Source organism: Moschus berezovskii, chromosome 2 (genome assembly GCF_049115385.1).
Source record: "Moschus berezovskii isolate FMDL1 chromosome 2, NW_MosBer_1.0, whole genome shotgun sequence".
Taxonomy (NCBI): Eukaryota; Metazoa; Chordata; class Mammalia; order Artiodactyla; family Moschidae; genus Moschus; species Moschus berezovskii.
Genome location: NC_142461.1, coordinates 25401371 through 25418212, shown reverse-complemented (window position 1 = coordinate 25418212; position 16842 = coordinate 25401371). Strand labels below are relative to the sequence as shown.

Sequence of the window (16842 nt, the reverse complement as noted above, 5' to 3'; positions counted from 1 at the left end):
GGGGCACGAGTTCAATCTCTGGTCGGGGAATTAAGATCTCACATGCCGAAGCCAAAAATAAAGAAAACACACACACACACAACAACAACAACAAGCAATAAGGTAGACAGAATGCATTCATAGGGCAAAAGTACAGACAGAACAAGACAGAAAATGCGTAATTCTATTTGTTCCGTTCCGTTCAGTCGCTCAGTCGTGTCCGACTCTTTGCGACCCCATGGACTGTAGCCTACCAGGCTTCTCCGTCCACGGGATTCTCCAGGCAAGAATACTGGAGTGGGTTACCATTTCCTTCTCCAGGGGATCTTCCCGACCCAGGGATCGAACCCGGGTCTCCCGCATTGGAGGCAGACGCTTTAACCTCTGAGCCACCAGGGAAGCCTGTATGAACACTAAAAAGTACCTGGATCTGTGACTACATACAGAAATGTAAAACACACAGTTAAATATGCATAGAATGTCTGGCAACTAATTAAAGGAGTAGGATTTGGGAAAAGGTGGATACATGGTTTTATTTTTTAATGTGAAAATAGAATTACTCTTAAAAATATGTATTTGGGAAAGTTCTTAAAGATATTACAAATACATTTTCAATTTTAAAAACAAACATAGTAAAACTTAAGAACAATTTTTCTTAAAGCACTTCTATATTACAGCACCGAAGCAGAGACTTATCTTTTTCAAATAATGCTGAAGGCCAAGAAACAAATGTGAGGAAAAAACTATGACCTTCTCAATGCATGAAGGAAAAAGTTACATCCTTGTGGGCTGGCTTTTATTTTGTTAACATGAACCTGGAATGGATTTTTATCTATTAAAAAAATACAATATTCAACGCATGACAGAGCACATTATAGTCACGTTAAGAGATCTTAACTATGTTGAGCCAAATGTACTAAAATAACTTTCTATATTAAAAATGATGTTATTTACACAGTTAAGATGCCATCATACATGTGAATGATGCCACTTCAAATATTGTTAAGGTCAATGTTCCCTACGTCCATACTTTTTGAATTATTAATTGGAAATTCTACATGCCAAAAATATAAAGTAGTAAAATTAAATTAATCCAGACTGATGACATAAGCTCTCTTCAGAGAGTCACATTCCACATGTGGACGCTAGATAATCTTCTAATATTTAATGGCTGCAGAATTAATGGACAATTTCTCAGAGCTGAAGTATTTTACAAGCTCATAATGAAAATGCTTTCACTGAGCTTTTTATCAAGCAAAGAATTATATGAAAAACTACAAAGATTGGGCCCCTTTATTTTAGTAGGTTAACATAGAACAGATACATAAATGGTGCAAACCAACAGCAAATAGAAGGAACAAACCAAATCATAGAAGAACAGTGAATCAGCTATGTTCCAGGAGCCATGGTGGTGCAGGGAGCAGAACAGACAAGAATCTTAAATATATTAAAGATAAAAAAAAAAATTACCTTCCAAAGTTGAAAAAAAAATTTCTGGATTTCCACATCCAAACTAAGCAGGGGTAAGAAGTAGAGCATTCTGATTTAGAAAAGCTGCAGGGAGAATGAGAAGGTTTAGGAACTATTCAAGTAGCAATCTGGCAGGGCAGAAGAAATGCAGCCCTACCACAACTGAAGCAATGCTCTGCAGATGTAGGAATGGCAAGAAGCGAAGGTTTGGAGCAAGAGTCCTTGCTGAGGCCAGTGAGGTAACTGGACCCTCCCTCAGGTCAAAGGCCTTTAACCCAATTTTCCTACTAGAATAAATATTAGAAACCTAAATTCTTCCCTAGTGGCTCAGACAATAAAGAATCTGTCTGCAGTACAGGAGACCTGGCTTCAATACCTGGGTTGGGAAGATCCCCTGGAGGAGGGCAAGGCTATCCAGTATTCCTGCCTGGAAAATCCCCATGGACAGAGGAGCCTGGCGGGCTACAGTCCACGGGGTCACAAAGATTTGGGCAGGACTGAGTGACTAAGCACACAGCAAAAATTCTTTAAAATAAGGCACAATATGATTATCACGATATATGTCAACGGACAACTGGATGATTACATTCAGTTCAGTTCAGTTGCTCAGTCGTGTCCGACACTTTGTGACCCCATGAATCGCAGCATGCCAGGCCTGCCTGTCTGCTAAATGTATTTATTTAAATATAAATGTTTCCTTTAAAAATATTTTAATGTATTTATTGATTTGGCTGTGCCAGGTCTTAGATGCAGCATGTGAACTCTTTAGTTGCAGCACATGGGATCTAGTTCCCTGACTAGGGATCAAACCTGGGACCCCTGCATTGGGGGCATGGAGTCTTAGCCACTGGACCACCAGGGAAGTCCATACCATGCTAAATGTAAATCACCCTATATACTTGCTCTACAAAGCCAAACTAAGTATTCCTTCTATCATTCCTTTTAAACCTAGACTCAACCCTATGATGCTTGTTCTCCTGCCATTATTGTGAGCTTTGAGACATCCTGGCAGCTTCAAGGACCACTGTGGAATAAACTGTGACAAGCAGAATTCAATCTGCACTTAATAAAAAGCCTGAGTGTGGGACTTGGCAAAATATATTTGCATTTATGGGCACAAAGGTTAGCAATCCCACTCCACAACTGCTCCTCTGAAGTAATCGTTTACTACTTTTTTTTTTTTTTTTTGCAGTTTCTCCTTCACACTGAAAAGACAAATGTAACAATTGAAAAAGACCAGTTAGTCACACGGTAGTCTGATCTGATGGCTTCAGTTCAGCCTCTATTGGACTTCGTTGTTACAATAAAGCTGAAAATTCTCCCCACAGCAGAGTCTGCATTTAACTTTTTGTTTCAGAGACACACATCACTCTGCCCAATAAAAAGGATAAATCAGCTTAGTCCCTCAAGTCAGGACTAATGTTTTTTTTAAATGTTGCAGCAACTTCAGATCTTATGATTCAACAAATGCAGTGACTAGCTCAGACTCAAAGAACAGGAGTGTGTCTGACTCAGAGTGGAAACCCTCACACTTGAGGAGGGTGCCCAAGTCTCTCACTGGGCAAGCTGTCAGCATCATGTCATGGCCAGTGAAAAAGTCCACAATGGCATACGAAACTGTCTGATGAGGTCAAATAGGGGCTGAGGGACTTTTCATCCACTCTTTCAGGAATGCAGGTCAGACAGAATTTGTGGGAGTCATACTGAATCTGGTATAAATTCCCTTTCCATTTCCATCTTGGAAGTTATGCTTGGCTACTGAAAACTGAAGGGACGCTGAGAGTGCTGGGTTTTCCCTAATGTCACAAAACCAATTAGTGGCAGTTGTCACTTCCTTCTCTGTGTGATCAGGGTGTCTTACACACTCCCTTGCAACACCACCTGTAAAAACTGTTCACTGATCTGTCTCAAGGCTGGCAACCTTTCCCTCATTTCAAGCAGGTCCCTGGCAAAGAAAAGGAGCTTAAAAATACATTCTAGCAGTATAATGAATGAGAATGTCTTGACCACTCTTCCCACACACCTTCACCCTTTTTCAAACAATAGTTTGAGTACTGCACTCACCACTGAAAATTTGGGACATTTTTATAGTTAACTGGAAGACTGCTCTACATTTTACTTTTGATGATCTAGATTTTTTGCTTCAAAATTGTTTCATTATTTAGGAGGAAATGACTAATGTAAATCCAAAAGAGAGAAGGTTCCTGATTTGAGAGACAGTAAAAACACCCCTAATTCATTGAAAAGAAGTGGGTGATAAACTGCTCAAAAAACAACCTTCTTATTTTAAGTAAATTCCTATAGTACGTTTGGGTTTTCTTTTCCTTAAAAAAAATAAAATGGTGCACAACAGAAGAAAAACCAATTAAGTCAAAAGTTAGGATAAAAATTAGTCCCACTTGTCTTAGCAAGGTGGTATTAACCCTTTAATGACCAGCCAATTTTTAATTCAATCTCAAAATTTCCAGAGACCTCAAGATGCTAGGTATCTTGCCTTAGAGACTGCCAATACCCTGACAGAGCGCACACTAAACAGTGGCTACAACTTTCTAAAATACATTTAACTTTTACAACAAATCTCATGAAAAAAGTTCTACTGTTGTTCTCCCTGTACAGATAAGGAAACTGAGGCACTGAAAAATTAAATTGTCTAAAACAGCTGGTAAGAGGCGACAGAGAATGAGACTGGTTGGATGGTATCACTGACTCAATGAACATGAGTTTGAGCAAGCTCCGGGAAATAGTGAAGGACAGGGAAGCCTGGCATGCTGCAGTCCGTGGGATTACAGGGAGTCGGATATGACTTAGTGACAGAACAACAACAAACGGCAGAAGCAGGGCTCAAATGAGGGCGCTCTGGCTGCAGAGTCCCTCGTGGACCTGCGGAGACGTGCTGCCTCTCCTGCAGAGTCCTCTCTGCACAGCAGATGACAGGCAGGAAGGCCACAGGTCCACCGTGAGAATAATCCACCAGCGCTTCTTCTGCTATGAAACAGAATCCAGGCCTACTTAAACAGGAAACACACTCCACATAAATTAAAGCAAACCTATGTTTTCAAGATGGTAGACTTACTGAGCACATTTACCTCTTCTTTATTCCACAAATGCCATTGGTACGACACAAAATTTTAAGGAAAAGGAATAAACCATAATGGTGCAAGACAGTGGACCAAAGTAGTATCAGTTAGAATATGGATTGATGTGGAAAACAGAGCAGAATGATCACAACCAAACACAGTTATAAAAGAGGTCTGCTGCAAAGAGAAGAACTACTCTTTCTGAGGAAACAAGAAATGCAGCAGAAATACAAATCTTCAAGTTAAAAAGTACATATACGGATGGGGTTTTTGAATCATCACCAGAGTGATTTATTCAGTGATGGCCTATGGCACTGATATTTAAGAACAGCTCTCTTTCAACCTCCTTGGATGGCAACTGTAGGGACCGCAGCTCGCTTCTCACTCACAGTCTCCAGGCTCCAAGCTGCCTGCCTGAGAGCAGAGAGCCCTGCAAGGAGCCTCTGCTACTAGGGAAGAGGACTGGTGCCAAAATAGTATTACAGAACTTTTGAGGAAATCTCAAATAATTAACCTAGGCCTATATTTAGAAATATGAGTGGATCATCAAGGATGAAAACAACATAAAACTCAAAGAACTAGTATGATAGATAACAAGTCAAAGTTAACAGAAAAAATTGACATTGGGATAATAACAAGTTCTCAGCTATCTATACCAAGGGATGGTTAGAGGCAGTAAGGACCCTCAAAACTATTTGCAGCTGGCACTGAAGCTGCTTTTTCCATTACAGCAGCTTTACCACCCAAGGAACATTCTACAGGGACTGATATGAAAATGAACTTTTATTCTCTAAGGATATGAGCACTGAGACCAAAACCCTGGCCCAAGCCCTAAGTTCCTCACTTTAAGCCACTCTGAACAAATCACCAGTTTTTTGTCTTAATTTTCCAGCATTTTAAATGGGGACAATATTTTGTCCCATTTGCCTCAGAGGTGTTTTAACAATAAAAAAAGAAAAAGTACCTTAAAAAAACTTTTTTATTTTTAAAAGCAAAAAGCACACAGAAATGCACGGTGACACTGTAAACTGAAGACAGGCTACACAATGGGAAGCAGATGGAATCCAGCCTTTGGCTAGAAGGTCTGCGATGGACAGTCCACCACAGACAGTCAAGGTGGTTGTACCTCTGTACTATCTATTTCCTAACACAGGCCGGTCTACAGTCAGTGGTTCTTGACTACTTTCTGGTAGTCAGAATGACGCCATATTGTCCTCTTCAGGAGAAACTGAGGAAAAGGCCTCTTCTTTTGTGAACTGATTCAAAGGAACACACTGAATTTTGCAGAGTCTGCGGAAGACTGAATAAATACTGCTGGGACTTCAATGGTTAAATCCAGGGACTCAAAAGAAACATTGCCAGTAATTGAGGCCTTTGAGGGCACTGCTCACCAAGAGATACCATATACACAGCTCCAAACAGTCAAGTCAAACTGATATAAAGTTGAAGATATGGAGAAGTCTGAATGAGACTGGCTTTCTAGGCAATCAGGTGTAAGTACTTACTACATACTTAATATATTTATTAAATAACCACTATATTCCAAATACTAGATGAAGCAACCTGCTGTACTAACAAGTTCAAACCATACTCAAAAGAAGCAAAAACTGGTAAAACAGATTCATAATCACTGGACAACAGTGATAGGAACAATCACTGCTAAACCAGAATGGTAAGATAGAAGTATGTCAAAATGATACACATATAAATCACAACATAAGGAAAAAAGAAGTGCTCTGTAGTGCTTTTCAGGTTGAGGTTTTTAATAGGGCTCTTCATAAATATTATTAAACTCAGTTAAAATTTGTTTTCTATTAAAAATAAGAGATACTACAGTCAAGTAGCTGGCCCTTGCTTGGATTGATGCACACAAATCAGTAATGAAAATTAAATTTATGAAACAACTGGAAAAATTCAAACAATAGCTAGATATTTAATGATAAAATATAATAACAGTATTGGCTTATTAAAAACAAAAAGCCAAACCAGTGATATTCCTTATCTTTCACAAACAGAAACGAAAGTGTTTGTTGCTGAAATGATATGATGTCTAGGATTTACACTACTCTAATATGGGGCACTGTATTGGTGTAGACATGAAGGAAGCCTGGCCACCTGTGTGTTGATAACTGTTGAAGCTGGGTGCTGGAATCACAGGAGTAATTACATTATTTTCTCTACTTTTATATACAGTTGAAATTTTCATAATAAAAAAATGTTTTAAATATACAAATCAAAGGTGACTCATTTTTACCTCTGCTAGAATCTTTTATTACAATGTCAGAGATTTCAAACAGCTTCAGAGGAAGTGGCATCTTCCGATTGGCAGCTAGGGTCTTGAGGAGGCCAGGAAGAAGGGTCGTGCGTGCCACCTGCAGGAGAAGACATGAAATTGCACTGACCAAATAGGAATTAAATGTTTAGTTCAAGACTTTGTGGTCTCACAGGAAGACTTTTGGAAAATGCAATGCCTAAATATCCCAGTCATTTTTAATTTTTAATTTCAGGACTTCATTTTCTGCTTCATTTAACAAAGTAATTGAAGTAGATTACAAAAAATACAAATATTTTATATAGATTAAACATGAATTAAACCAAATTTTTAAAAACTAGGACCAGGGAAAATGTAAATGCAATAAAAAAATACCTGGACAATGAGGAAAATAGGACACAAATACGTAGGCACTACAGAAAACCATGAAGCTGCCATGAGCTGCTATATGACCACAGTTTTCAGCTTAGTAGCCAAAACAGGAAAACGCGCATAGTTATTTCATTCTTAATGAAGAAATACAAACACACATCCTAATTCTTTTTTTTTTTTTAAAGGAAAAACTTCCCTGCTTTTGTCTGTGAAATAAATTTCTCCTTCTAAGCTGTATGAGATGTTAGTTTCCAACACATCATGTTACCAGAAGGGTTTTATGCATGGTGGTGTTACATCTGCAGTCAGCCTCCAACACCTTCTGTCTAAGCTCCACCTGAGCTTCTGAAGCTAATTTTTCTGCTTCTACTTACCACTTTATTATGATCTATTATTCTCCCCACAGAGTGATCTTTTAAGACCTGCAGATGATGGAACTCTCCTGCTCAGAAACCTCCAACAGGCTTCTATCAGATTGTGAATAAAACCCATGCCCTACATGGGGCTTTATGTGAATCTGGCCTCAGCTCCCTCTCCAGCCCCAACACCTGCAGCTGCCCCCGGCTTACTGCACGTGTTCCAGGCACACTTGCTCCACACCCCACCCCAGCCTCCACACTGGCTCTTTCCTCTGGCTCACATGTACTTCCTATAGATCATATGTAGCTATCTTATTTCCTTCAGATCTCTGCTTAAAGGTCTACACGGTTCTACATGGGCTTGCCCTGCCCATTCTAGCTAAAACAGCAGCCCCTCCTAGATCCTGCACAAGTAACAGTAAGAAGTAAGCCCTTAAAAGGACCTGCTAGATTGTGCTGAGCAAAGAAGAGAACACCCTTCCTACCACAGTCCTTCCACCAGCCAGCTGCTATCAACCTTCAACTTCGTGCTTCCGAAAATATGGGGCACTTTCCCAACCAGAGAGAAAAGTGCCCAACTGTTCACAGAACAAAACCACAAAAGTTAAAAACAAGTTTAACTTATTGGAATCGAAACAAGCTACTTTTGCAGATAACTTCTCTTAGAATTTTTTAATTCACTTTATTCTATAGTTAAGATTTATTTACTTCAAAACTCACAGCAATACAAAAAATTAAACTGGAATCAAATCAAGCTCCTAGATCTAATTCTAATTTACTGAAACTATCAGGGACCACCAGAACATAGTCAGCAAAACCCTAAACGTGAGAACTCCACAGGGCAAGTGATCCAGTTTCTCCCACAAAGTGAAAGGGGGACAGAGGAAGAGATGAATGGATGGAGGGGCAACCTGTGGATTAGGAGAGACCAAGAAGCACATCAATCAACATCACATTGAAGTACGAACTTCATCTGAGTCCCAAATCAAACAAACAACTAAAATGAGGGGGAGGGGACATATGTATACCTATGGCTGACTCACGTGGAGGGTATGACAGAAAACAACAAAACTGTGTAAAGCAATTATCCTTTAATTAAAAAATAAAAAATTTAAAAATTAAAAAAAATAAAAGAACCTTGAGAAAATCTGAACAATAATTAGATATTTAAGGATATTAGGAATATTATTGTTAATTTAAGGGGATATGGTAATATTCTGTAATAGTCTTTACAATTATAGTTTAATTTCACATACTTCAGTAAATAACACTTCTCTTATATCATCCATTTTCTAATATATCTAATACCAAAAAATAGCCCAAAGTTAAGAATTGAGCAAAAGAAAGAATAACCTTAGACAATAAACTGATAGAAGGCCATGAACAATGTACATTTATTTTAACCATAAATAAATGTAAATCTGTTAGCCACATTAGTAATGGTAGGACATAGCTATTCTTAAAGCGTGGGTAAAATACAGAATCTGCCAAATCTAAAACACAGACTCTCATCTCTCATGTATTTCATGCAGAAATATTGATTCTTATTCGTGCTAAAGTACAGCTATTTATACTGACATTTAATGTGCTTCTGACTTATTTTCTTTCCACTTATATAAAATAGGCAGGATGTAAACCCTAAAGAACGTAACATTATCATGCTGAAAGATATCTCTCAAACTTGATAAGTGAACCTAGAAGGAAAAAAAAAAGACACACTTGGAAAAAAACTCAAAAATCCATTAAGATTTACTGAAAATTTTCTACCCATTTATAATGAGTGAATCAACACCTGTTCCATTCTATCCAAATGAATTTGAGTACCTCTTATTAAAAAGAACACCTACGACATCTTAGAAAAGCCAGTGGGCCTCAGAAAACAAAATATAAAAACTCATTATTGCAATCCTTTTAGCATAAGGAACTTACCCCATGAATCACAGCACGCCAGGCCTCCCTGTCCATCACCAACTCCCAGAGTTCACTCAAACTCACGTCCACAGAGTCGGTGATGCCATCCAGCCATCTCATTCTCTGTCGTCCCCTTCTCCTCCTGCCCCCAACCTTTCCCAGCATCAGAGTCTTTTCCAGTGAGTCAACTCGTCGCATGAGGTGGCCAAAGTATTGCAGTTTCAGCTTTAGCATCAGTCCTTCCAATGAACACCCAGGATTGATCTCCTTTAGAATGGACTGGTTGGATCTCCTTGCAGTCCAAGGGACTCTCAAGAGTCTTCTCCAGCACCACAGTTCAAAAGCATCAATTCTTCGGCGATCAGCTTTCTTCACAGTCCAACTCTCACATCCATACATGACCACGGGAAAAACTATAGCCTTGACTAGACGGACCTTTGTTGGCAAAGTAATGTCCCTGTTTTAATATACTATCAAGGTTGGTTATAACTTACTTCCAAGGAGTAACATCTTTTAATTTCATGGCTGCAATCAGCATCTGCAGTGATTTTGGAGCCCCAAAAAATAAAGTCTGACACTGTTTCCACTGTTTTTCCATCTATTTCCCATGAAGTGATGGGACCAGATATCATGATCTTCGTTTTCTGAATGTTGAGCTTCAAGCCAACCTTTCCACTATCCCCTTTCACTTTCTTCAAGAGGCTTTTTAGCTCCTCTTCACTTTCTGCCATAAGGGTAGTGTCATCTGCATATCTGAGGTTACTGATATTTCTCCCGGCAATCTTGATTCCAGCTTGTAGTTTGGCTCTAATCTGCCACATTTGGTTATTCTTCCAGTCACTCAGTCATGTCAGACTCTCTGTGACCCCATGGACTGCAGTGCACCAGGCTTCCCTGTTCTACTTGCAAGTAGTTCTATTGATTAAATCTAACTGTGAAGAAGGCTGATCGCCGAAGAATTGATGCTTTTGAACTGTGGTGCTGGAGAAGACTCTTGAGAGTCCCTTGGACTGCAAGCAGATCCAACCAGTCCATTCTAAAGGAGATCAATCCTGGGTGTTCATTGGAAGGACTGATGCTAAAGCTGAAACTCCAATACTTTGGCCACCTCATGCGATGAGTTGACTCACTGGAAAAGACTCTGATGCTGGTAAGGACTGGGGGCGGGAGGAGAAGGGGACGACAGAGAATGAGATGGCTGGATGGCATCACCGACTCGATGGACATGAGTTTGAGTGCACTCCGGGAGTTGGTGATGGACAGGGAGGCCTGGCGTGCTGTGATTCATGGGGTCACAAAGAGTCGGACACGACTGAGTGACTGAACTGAACTTAAAAAAAAAAAAATCTAAATTTTAACATTTTTAGAACTTTTAGAATTTTAAGAACTAACTCATCTACTACTTTTAAAAGTGAAAATCAAGATCCAAAGAAACTCACAAATCACAAAATTCAGATGAAGTTAACTTTCTTAAAAGCATTTCCTTCTAAGATTCCCTTTGATGCTAGAATGAATCTAACAGACACGATCTTCTCTGAAGCCTCAGTTAAACAAATCACGCATGCGTGCTCAGTTGCTTCAACTGTATCTGACTTTTTGACTTTTTGCATGGACTGTAGCCTCCCAGGCTCCTCTGTCCACGAGATTCTCCAGGCAAGAAAACTGGAGTGGGTTACTGTGCCTTCCTCCAGGGGATCTTCCCAACCTAGGGGTCGAACTCACGTCTCCTGCATTGGCAAGTGGATTCTTTACTGCTGAGTCACAGGGGAAGCCCAAACAAATCACAGACATGCATACATAAGAAAAAAGAGTGAGCTTATTAAAGTATGAAAAATAAGACAACTCAAACTTATTAATAAGACATTATAATTTTGAAATGCTCTCTTTTTATAGCTTGTGCACTAATCTATAATGTATATCACTTAACATTCACTTCTTAAGGGGTATCAGTTCAGTCGCTCAGTCGTGTCTGACGCTCTGCGACCCTGTGAATTGCAGCACGCCAGGCCTCCGTGTCCATCACCAACTCCTGGAGTTCACTCAAATTCATGTCCATTGAGTCGGTGATGCCATCCAGCCATCTCATCCTCTGTCGTCCCCTTCTCCTCCCGCCCCCAATCCTTCCCAGCATCAGAGTCTTTTCCAGTGAGTCAACTCTTCACATGAGGTGGCCAAAGTACTGGAGTTTCAGCTTTAGCATCAGTCCTTCCAATGAACACCCAGGACTGATCTTTAGAATGGACTGGCTGGATCTCCTTGCAGTCCAAGGGACTCTCAAGAGTCTTCTCCAACACCACAGTTCAAAAGCATCAATCCTTTGGCGCTCAGCTTTCTTCACAGTCCAACTCTCACATCCACACATGAACACTGGAAAAACCATAGCCTTGACTAGACGCACCTTTGTTGGCAAAGTAATGTCTCTGCTTTTTAATATGCTATCTAGGTTATATGTATCATAACCCTGACATGAAACTGCCCAAAACACTAGTCAATCACAATGAAAGGCACAGTCAGCAGCGTCTAGAACTGGCGTAACGACTCATTTCAAAGCAAAAGACTTAATGGAGGCTCTGGGAACAGGTGCTGATACACTCATAAATGGGCGGAAAAGAGGTGAAACCTGAAAATATTTTTTAAAAAAATCAATTGTGAAGTGGAAAGTTGAGATAAGAAAGGCTGAGCTAGTTAGCACTAAGCAAGTAAGAACCACCTATACAGCTAGTCAAGAAAAGATGATAAAATGTCCTAAGAAGTTTTGTCAGCAAAGTATATAAGAACTCAACATAAACTTATCCAAGAAGAGATTCTAAAGAAGCTCTAAAATTCTGCCCCCCGAGATAAAACGACTGACAAGACTTTATAACTCATGTACTGCCTCTCAGTTTTTACCCATTTTCTTGTCTACTTAAAACTCTTACCTGGAATTCGGCCGTTTTAGGATTACTTATGTGGACGGCCTTGGTTGCGGAGATATCCATACCCAGTTTGTCAGCAATATCTTCTTGGGAGCACTAAGGAAAACATGAAAATAGATCAATATGGAAACACAATGACTAAATCTTAAAGTATTTAATGCTGTAAAAACTTGTAATGGTCTCATGGCGATGCAGATAATATAAATCAGTAAACTAAGAATAAGCATATATGAATTACATTCAGGTCCACAGCAGATGCAATTCAACATTAATAGTTCTCTTACCAGAGTTCTAACCATGGTGCAGAGCTAAAGCACATTTTTCACATGGAGTTGGTGGTACAGCCTGTACTCGGGCCCTCCTACATTGACCTTGGCAGTCCAATCTCCGACATTCCCTTCTCATTCCCTGAACTGTTTACTTTTCCATACCTTTTACCTGAAATGTCTTCCCGCCCAACTTGTGGCCACCACCTCCTGCCAAGATTCTACTTAAAGGACATCTCTTCCATAAAAATATCCCTAATGACTCCAGGAAGAAAGTCTCTCTCCCTCCGTGGTGTTCATACAGCTTTCTATTTTGACTACTATTGTAACCTCTGCAAAATCCACACTGACTTGTGGCAGAAAAGTGGGTAGAACTGAGAGAAGAATTCAAGTGGCCTGAGTTATGTCATTTAACTTCTGTGCATACATGCTTGTTGAAGCTCTGAGTCATAAACAAACTTCTAAGCACTCACCTACCAAAACCCACTCACCCACCACCCACTCTTAAAAACCAGGATGGTAGGCAGAATTATGAAAATAAAACTCAATGACTAGGAGACACACCAACTCAAATAAATGTAATGAGATAAAGAAATAGAACGCTTGGCACAAAGTAAGTGATCAAAAAATATTAATGATGACTGGTGGTGGTGGTTTAGTCACTAAGTCGTGTCTGACTCTTATGACCCCATGGACTATAGCCCACCAGGCTCCTCTGTCCATGGGGATTCTGTGGGCAAGAATACTGAAGTGGGTTGCCATTTCCTTCTCCAGGGGATCTTCCCAACCCAGTAATCAAACTCAGGTCTCTCATACTCCAGGCGGATTCTTTACCATTGGAACTACCAGGGAAGCCCATTAATGATGGTAATAATTCACTGTTATCACTTATTTTAAAGCTAACTGAGTTTAAAAATTAACATGAAAACTGATGTATCATCAGATTACTCTTTTCTGTTTTCCAACATTGGGTGATATTCATTGCACTGTTCTACAAAATTGTCCTCAAGGACTAGTGGTCTGTATTTCACTTAGAAAAAACGAACAGGTTTAGATGGATTTTATGCCACTGTCAGTTCTAAAGGCTTCTGCCTCGCTCTTTTGGAAAAGATTATGAAGACACATTCAGGCACAGCAGAAAAGAGCTCCTGAACCACTACAGCTGCAGTGGTGGGGAACAGTGGCAGGCACACTGGGAATAAACATTTTTTCTTCCATAACATGGAGGAATTTTTAAAACAAGATTTAGATATAATGTGACCAATCAACTAGGAAACACAACTTACATGATGTAATCTATCCTCAAACAGAACCAGTACTGTCTGTATAAATGAAAAAGGCCCCACAGACACACAGCTACCCAGCTAGGTATCTGAGTGACTTCCACTTTATTGTGATGATGGATGGCAAAGGACAGAGATAAGAAGAAATTTAAATCAGGTATCCTGAAGGGGTAGTAGTGGGTACACAGGATGAAATGTTTATCAGTGTTAATATTTATGTGTTTAAAGTGCTAGAAAAAAATGTATCGAGTAAATGAAGCCCATAATTTTTATGAATACTATTCTTATAATAAGGTTAAAGTAGGTTTTTAGTTTTAAAAGTGAGCTAAAGTAAAAGAAAATATTACTACTGGTATGGAAATATAACAAAAATCATGATGCTATGTGATGTATTTATGCTTGGGAAATCAAGGGCAGAGTTTTATGAAAAGAAGGGCTATTACTCTTATGCAAAACTAGATATATAAGGCTCAGTGATGTTTAGGTCTGCTCATTAAGTATGTAACCATAAATATCTGTAATGTTGACATGCCTACAGGAAAACTGTTACTCCAAATCTGAAACTCTCTAGCACCTAACTTCTCCCACCCTGCACTGCGATAATGTGTTGATATGACCTTGGACAGCTGAATGGACTCCTAGTGGGAGTCCATCAGTCACAGGCCTGGGGTGCAGACAGACCTGGTCTGGAATCCCTGGTGCACAGCCAACTAGCTACGTGGAGTGGAACTAGCTACCTCAATCAACTGCTGTGAGAGACAGAAACACCTACTTCACAGGGCTGCCCTGAGAGACGGAATCTCGGACACAAAGCCCTTCATGCCAGACCCATTCTCTTTGCAGAGTAGGTACTGGTCAGCAGGCAGAGCATGGGCTCCCCTGAGATGCGTGGGGCTACGCACTTACAAAGTCACTTCCCTTGCCACTTACTGTAATTTAAAAAAAAAAAAAACACACTTCTAAAAAAAATACATTTCCTCATGCGATTTTTTTTTGTGTATCATTTTACATGAAATCATTGCTGTTCCTGATGGCATATGTATGAACATATATGAACACCGTATTAAACCCTAACGTTCCTTCACAGTCTGACCTGAAGAAAAAGCACTCCTCTAGAAGTGAAAAGGCCAGATTTTGGTCACAGTTCTCCTGCTCTCTGTGTACGCTTTGCCGGGGGCTTATTCTCTCTCAGCCCCAGGCTCCCTCACCAGTACGGTGCCTGGCATATAACAGATGTTCTATAAATATTGTTCAATGAACGACTTGCCAAGCCAGAGAAACAACTAAGCTAAGTCTGGAAGGTCCCTCCCAACATGAACATTCTACAAATTACAAATGATCAATAAAATGACGTGAGACAGGCCGCATCGCCCCACCAACCCTCCATGTACTGGTCGGGACTCCCACTGCTTTTCTTCTGCAAATCAAAGTCTGAGAATTTTAGGGCTGGAATTGAGTCAGGGGGAGCTTTCCTGGTTGTTTTGGTTTTTACCCTATGTTGTTAAGCTGAAACGGACTTGAATTCTCAAGAACTACACTGTGGGCACCACAGAACAGCTCAGCAAAAGAGAAAAAGAAACTACAAATTGCACACACATTTCCCCTCTCTTCAAATGGTCAATCTGCTGGGGCAAGGAGATTTCCGTCTGATTTTGTAATAAAATTCATTTCCTGATTCAGGCCTTTTATGTCAGCTTTTCAACTCAAAGCAAATGTTTGTGAACACGTTCAAAGACAAAGAAACAAGTTTAATGCAGAACAGCCCATAAGCCCTTAACCAGGGCGGCATCTAGCGGGCATACCACAACTGAATCAAGACTAAAAATTCTAATGTAATAACTCTGGTTATGAAATTCACCGTGAGCCCTCAACAACGACATGAAACTCTAAAATACACTGTCATCTGTCATTTCAGATACTTTTTTAGTCCTTCACCCCTTTCTGTGACTAAATAAAGAAATCTTCGTTTCTGTATCAGAAATTATACAATCTCAGTCCTGGGTGTTCATTGGAAGGACTGATGCTAAAGCTGAAACTGCAATACTTTGGCCACCTCATGCGAAGAGTTGACTCACTGGAAAAGACTGATGCTGGGAGGGACTGGGGGCAGGAGGAGAAGGGGACAACAGAGAATGAGATGGCTGGATGGCATCACCAACTCAATGGACATGAGTTTGAGTGAACTCCGGGAGTTGGTCATGGACAGGGAGGCCTGGCGTGCTGTGATTCATGGGGTCGCGGAGAGTCGGACACGACTGAACTGAACTGAAGTAAGAAAAGTTATTCTTCCAGAGCTTGGAAATTTTATAAGTCTTAATAAATTCATGTAAAGCATCACAGAACAAGGAATCTGGAGATTTAAAGAAAACCATCAGCAGGACAGAAAACATGTAGACAACATACCAGAGCAAAGGTAAGTGCTTCAGTGAATCCGGCAGCTGCCATGTCCTGTCTCAGGAGTTCCGTGAGTTTATTTAGGGGAAACTAGGGGAAAGAAATCATTTCACTTCAATAAAATTTCCCACTTAAAAAAAAAAATGTATAGAAAACTTGTCATTTAAAGGAAACTGCCCTTCCACTCTAATACGTTCTGGTCCCATTATTACTGCACTACCTCACCATCCCCTCCCCACCACCCCACCACCCCACCACCCCTCCTTACAGGTAAAAACCCTCCCGCTCTCTCCCCACACACCATTCTGCCTTCAGGCCCAGGATCAGAAAATGAACCTCCTACTTAGAGAGGCAAGGAAGGCTCCAAACTCAAAACCTGTCTTTCTTCAAAGAGTCAGTCATCACAAGTTTTTAACGTACTCTAATCAATGGGGCATCTGTTTTGTATCCTCTCCACAGCAAATGCCTCTCAGAGCAAAGCATGTCCAAGACTGCTTAATTCCTAGGCTCTGTTTCTCTCCATGCCTTCCTGGCATCCAATAAT

The 16842-nt window shown here is 40.2% G+C and overlaps 1 protein-coding gene across 3 annotated transcripts in view; it reads right to left on the bottom strand.

Moving 5' to 3' along the window:
• Positions 1–16842, bottom strand: part of FARSB (phenylalanyl-tRNA synthetase subunit beta) — a 78070-nt gene that overhangs the window by 30039 nt on the left and 31189 nt on the right. For all 3 annotated transcript variants that reach the window (XM_055398757.2, XM_088845291.1, XM_055398756.2), the window contains 3 exons: positions 16308–16388; positions 12359–12451; positions 6781–6898 (listed from right to left, as the gene is read on the bottom strand). In XM_055398757.2, coding sequence (XP_055254732.2) covers positions 6781–6898; positions 12359–12451; positions 16308–16388 — 292 coding nt within the window. The remainder of the gene's footprint in view (positions 1–6780; positions 6899–12358; positions 12452–16307; positions 16389–16842) is intronic.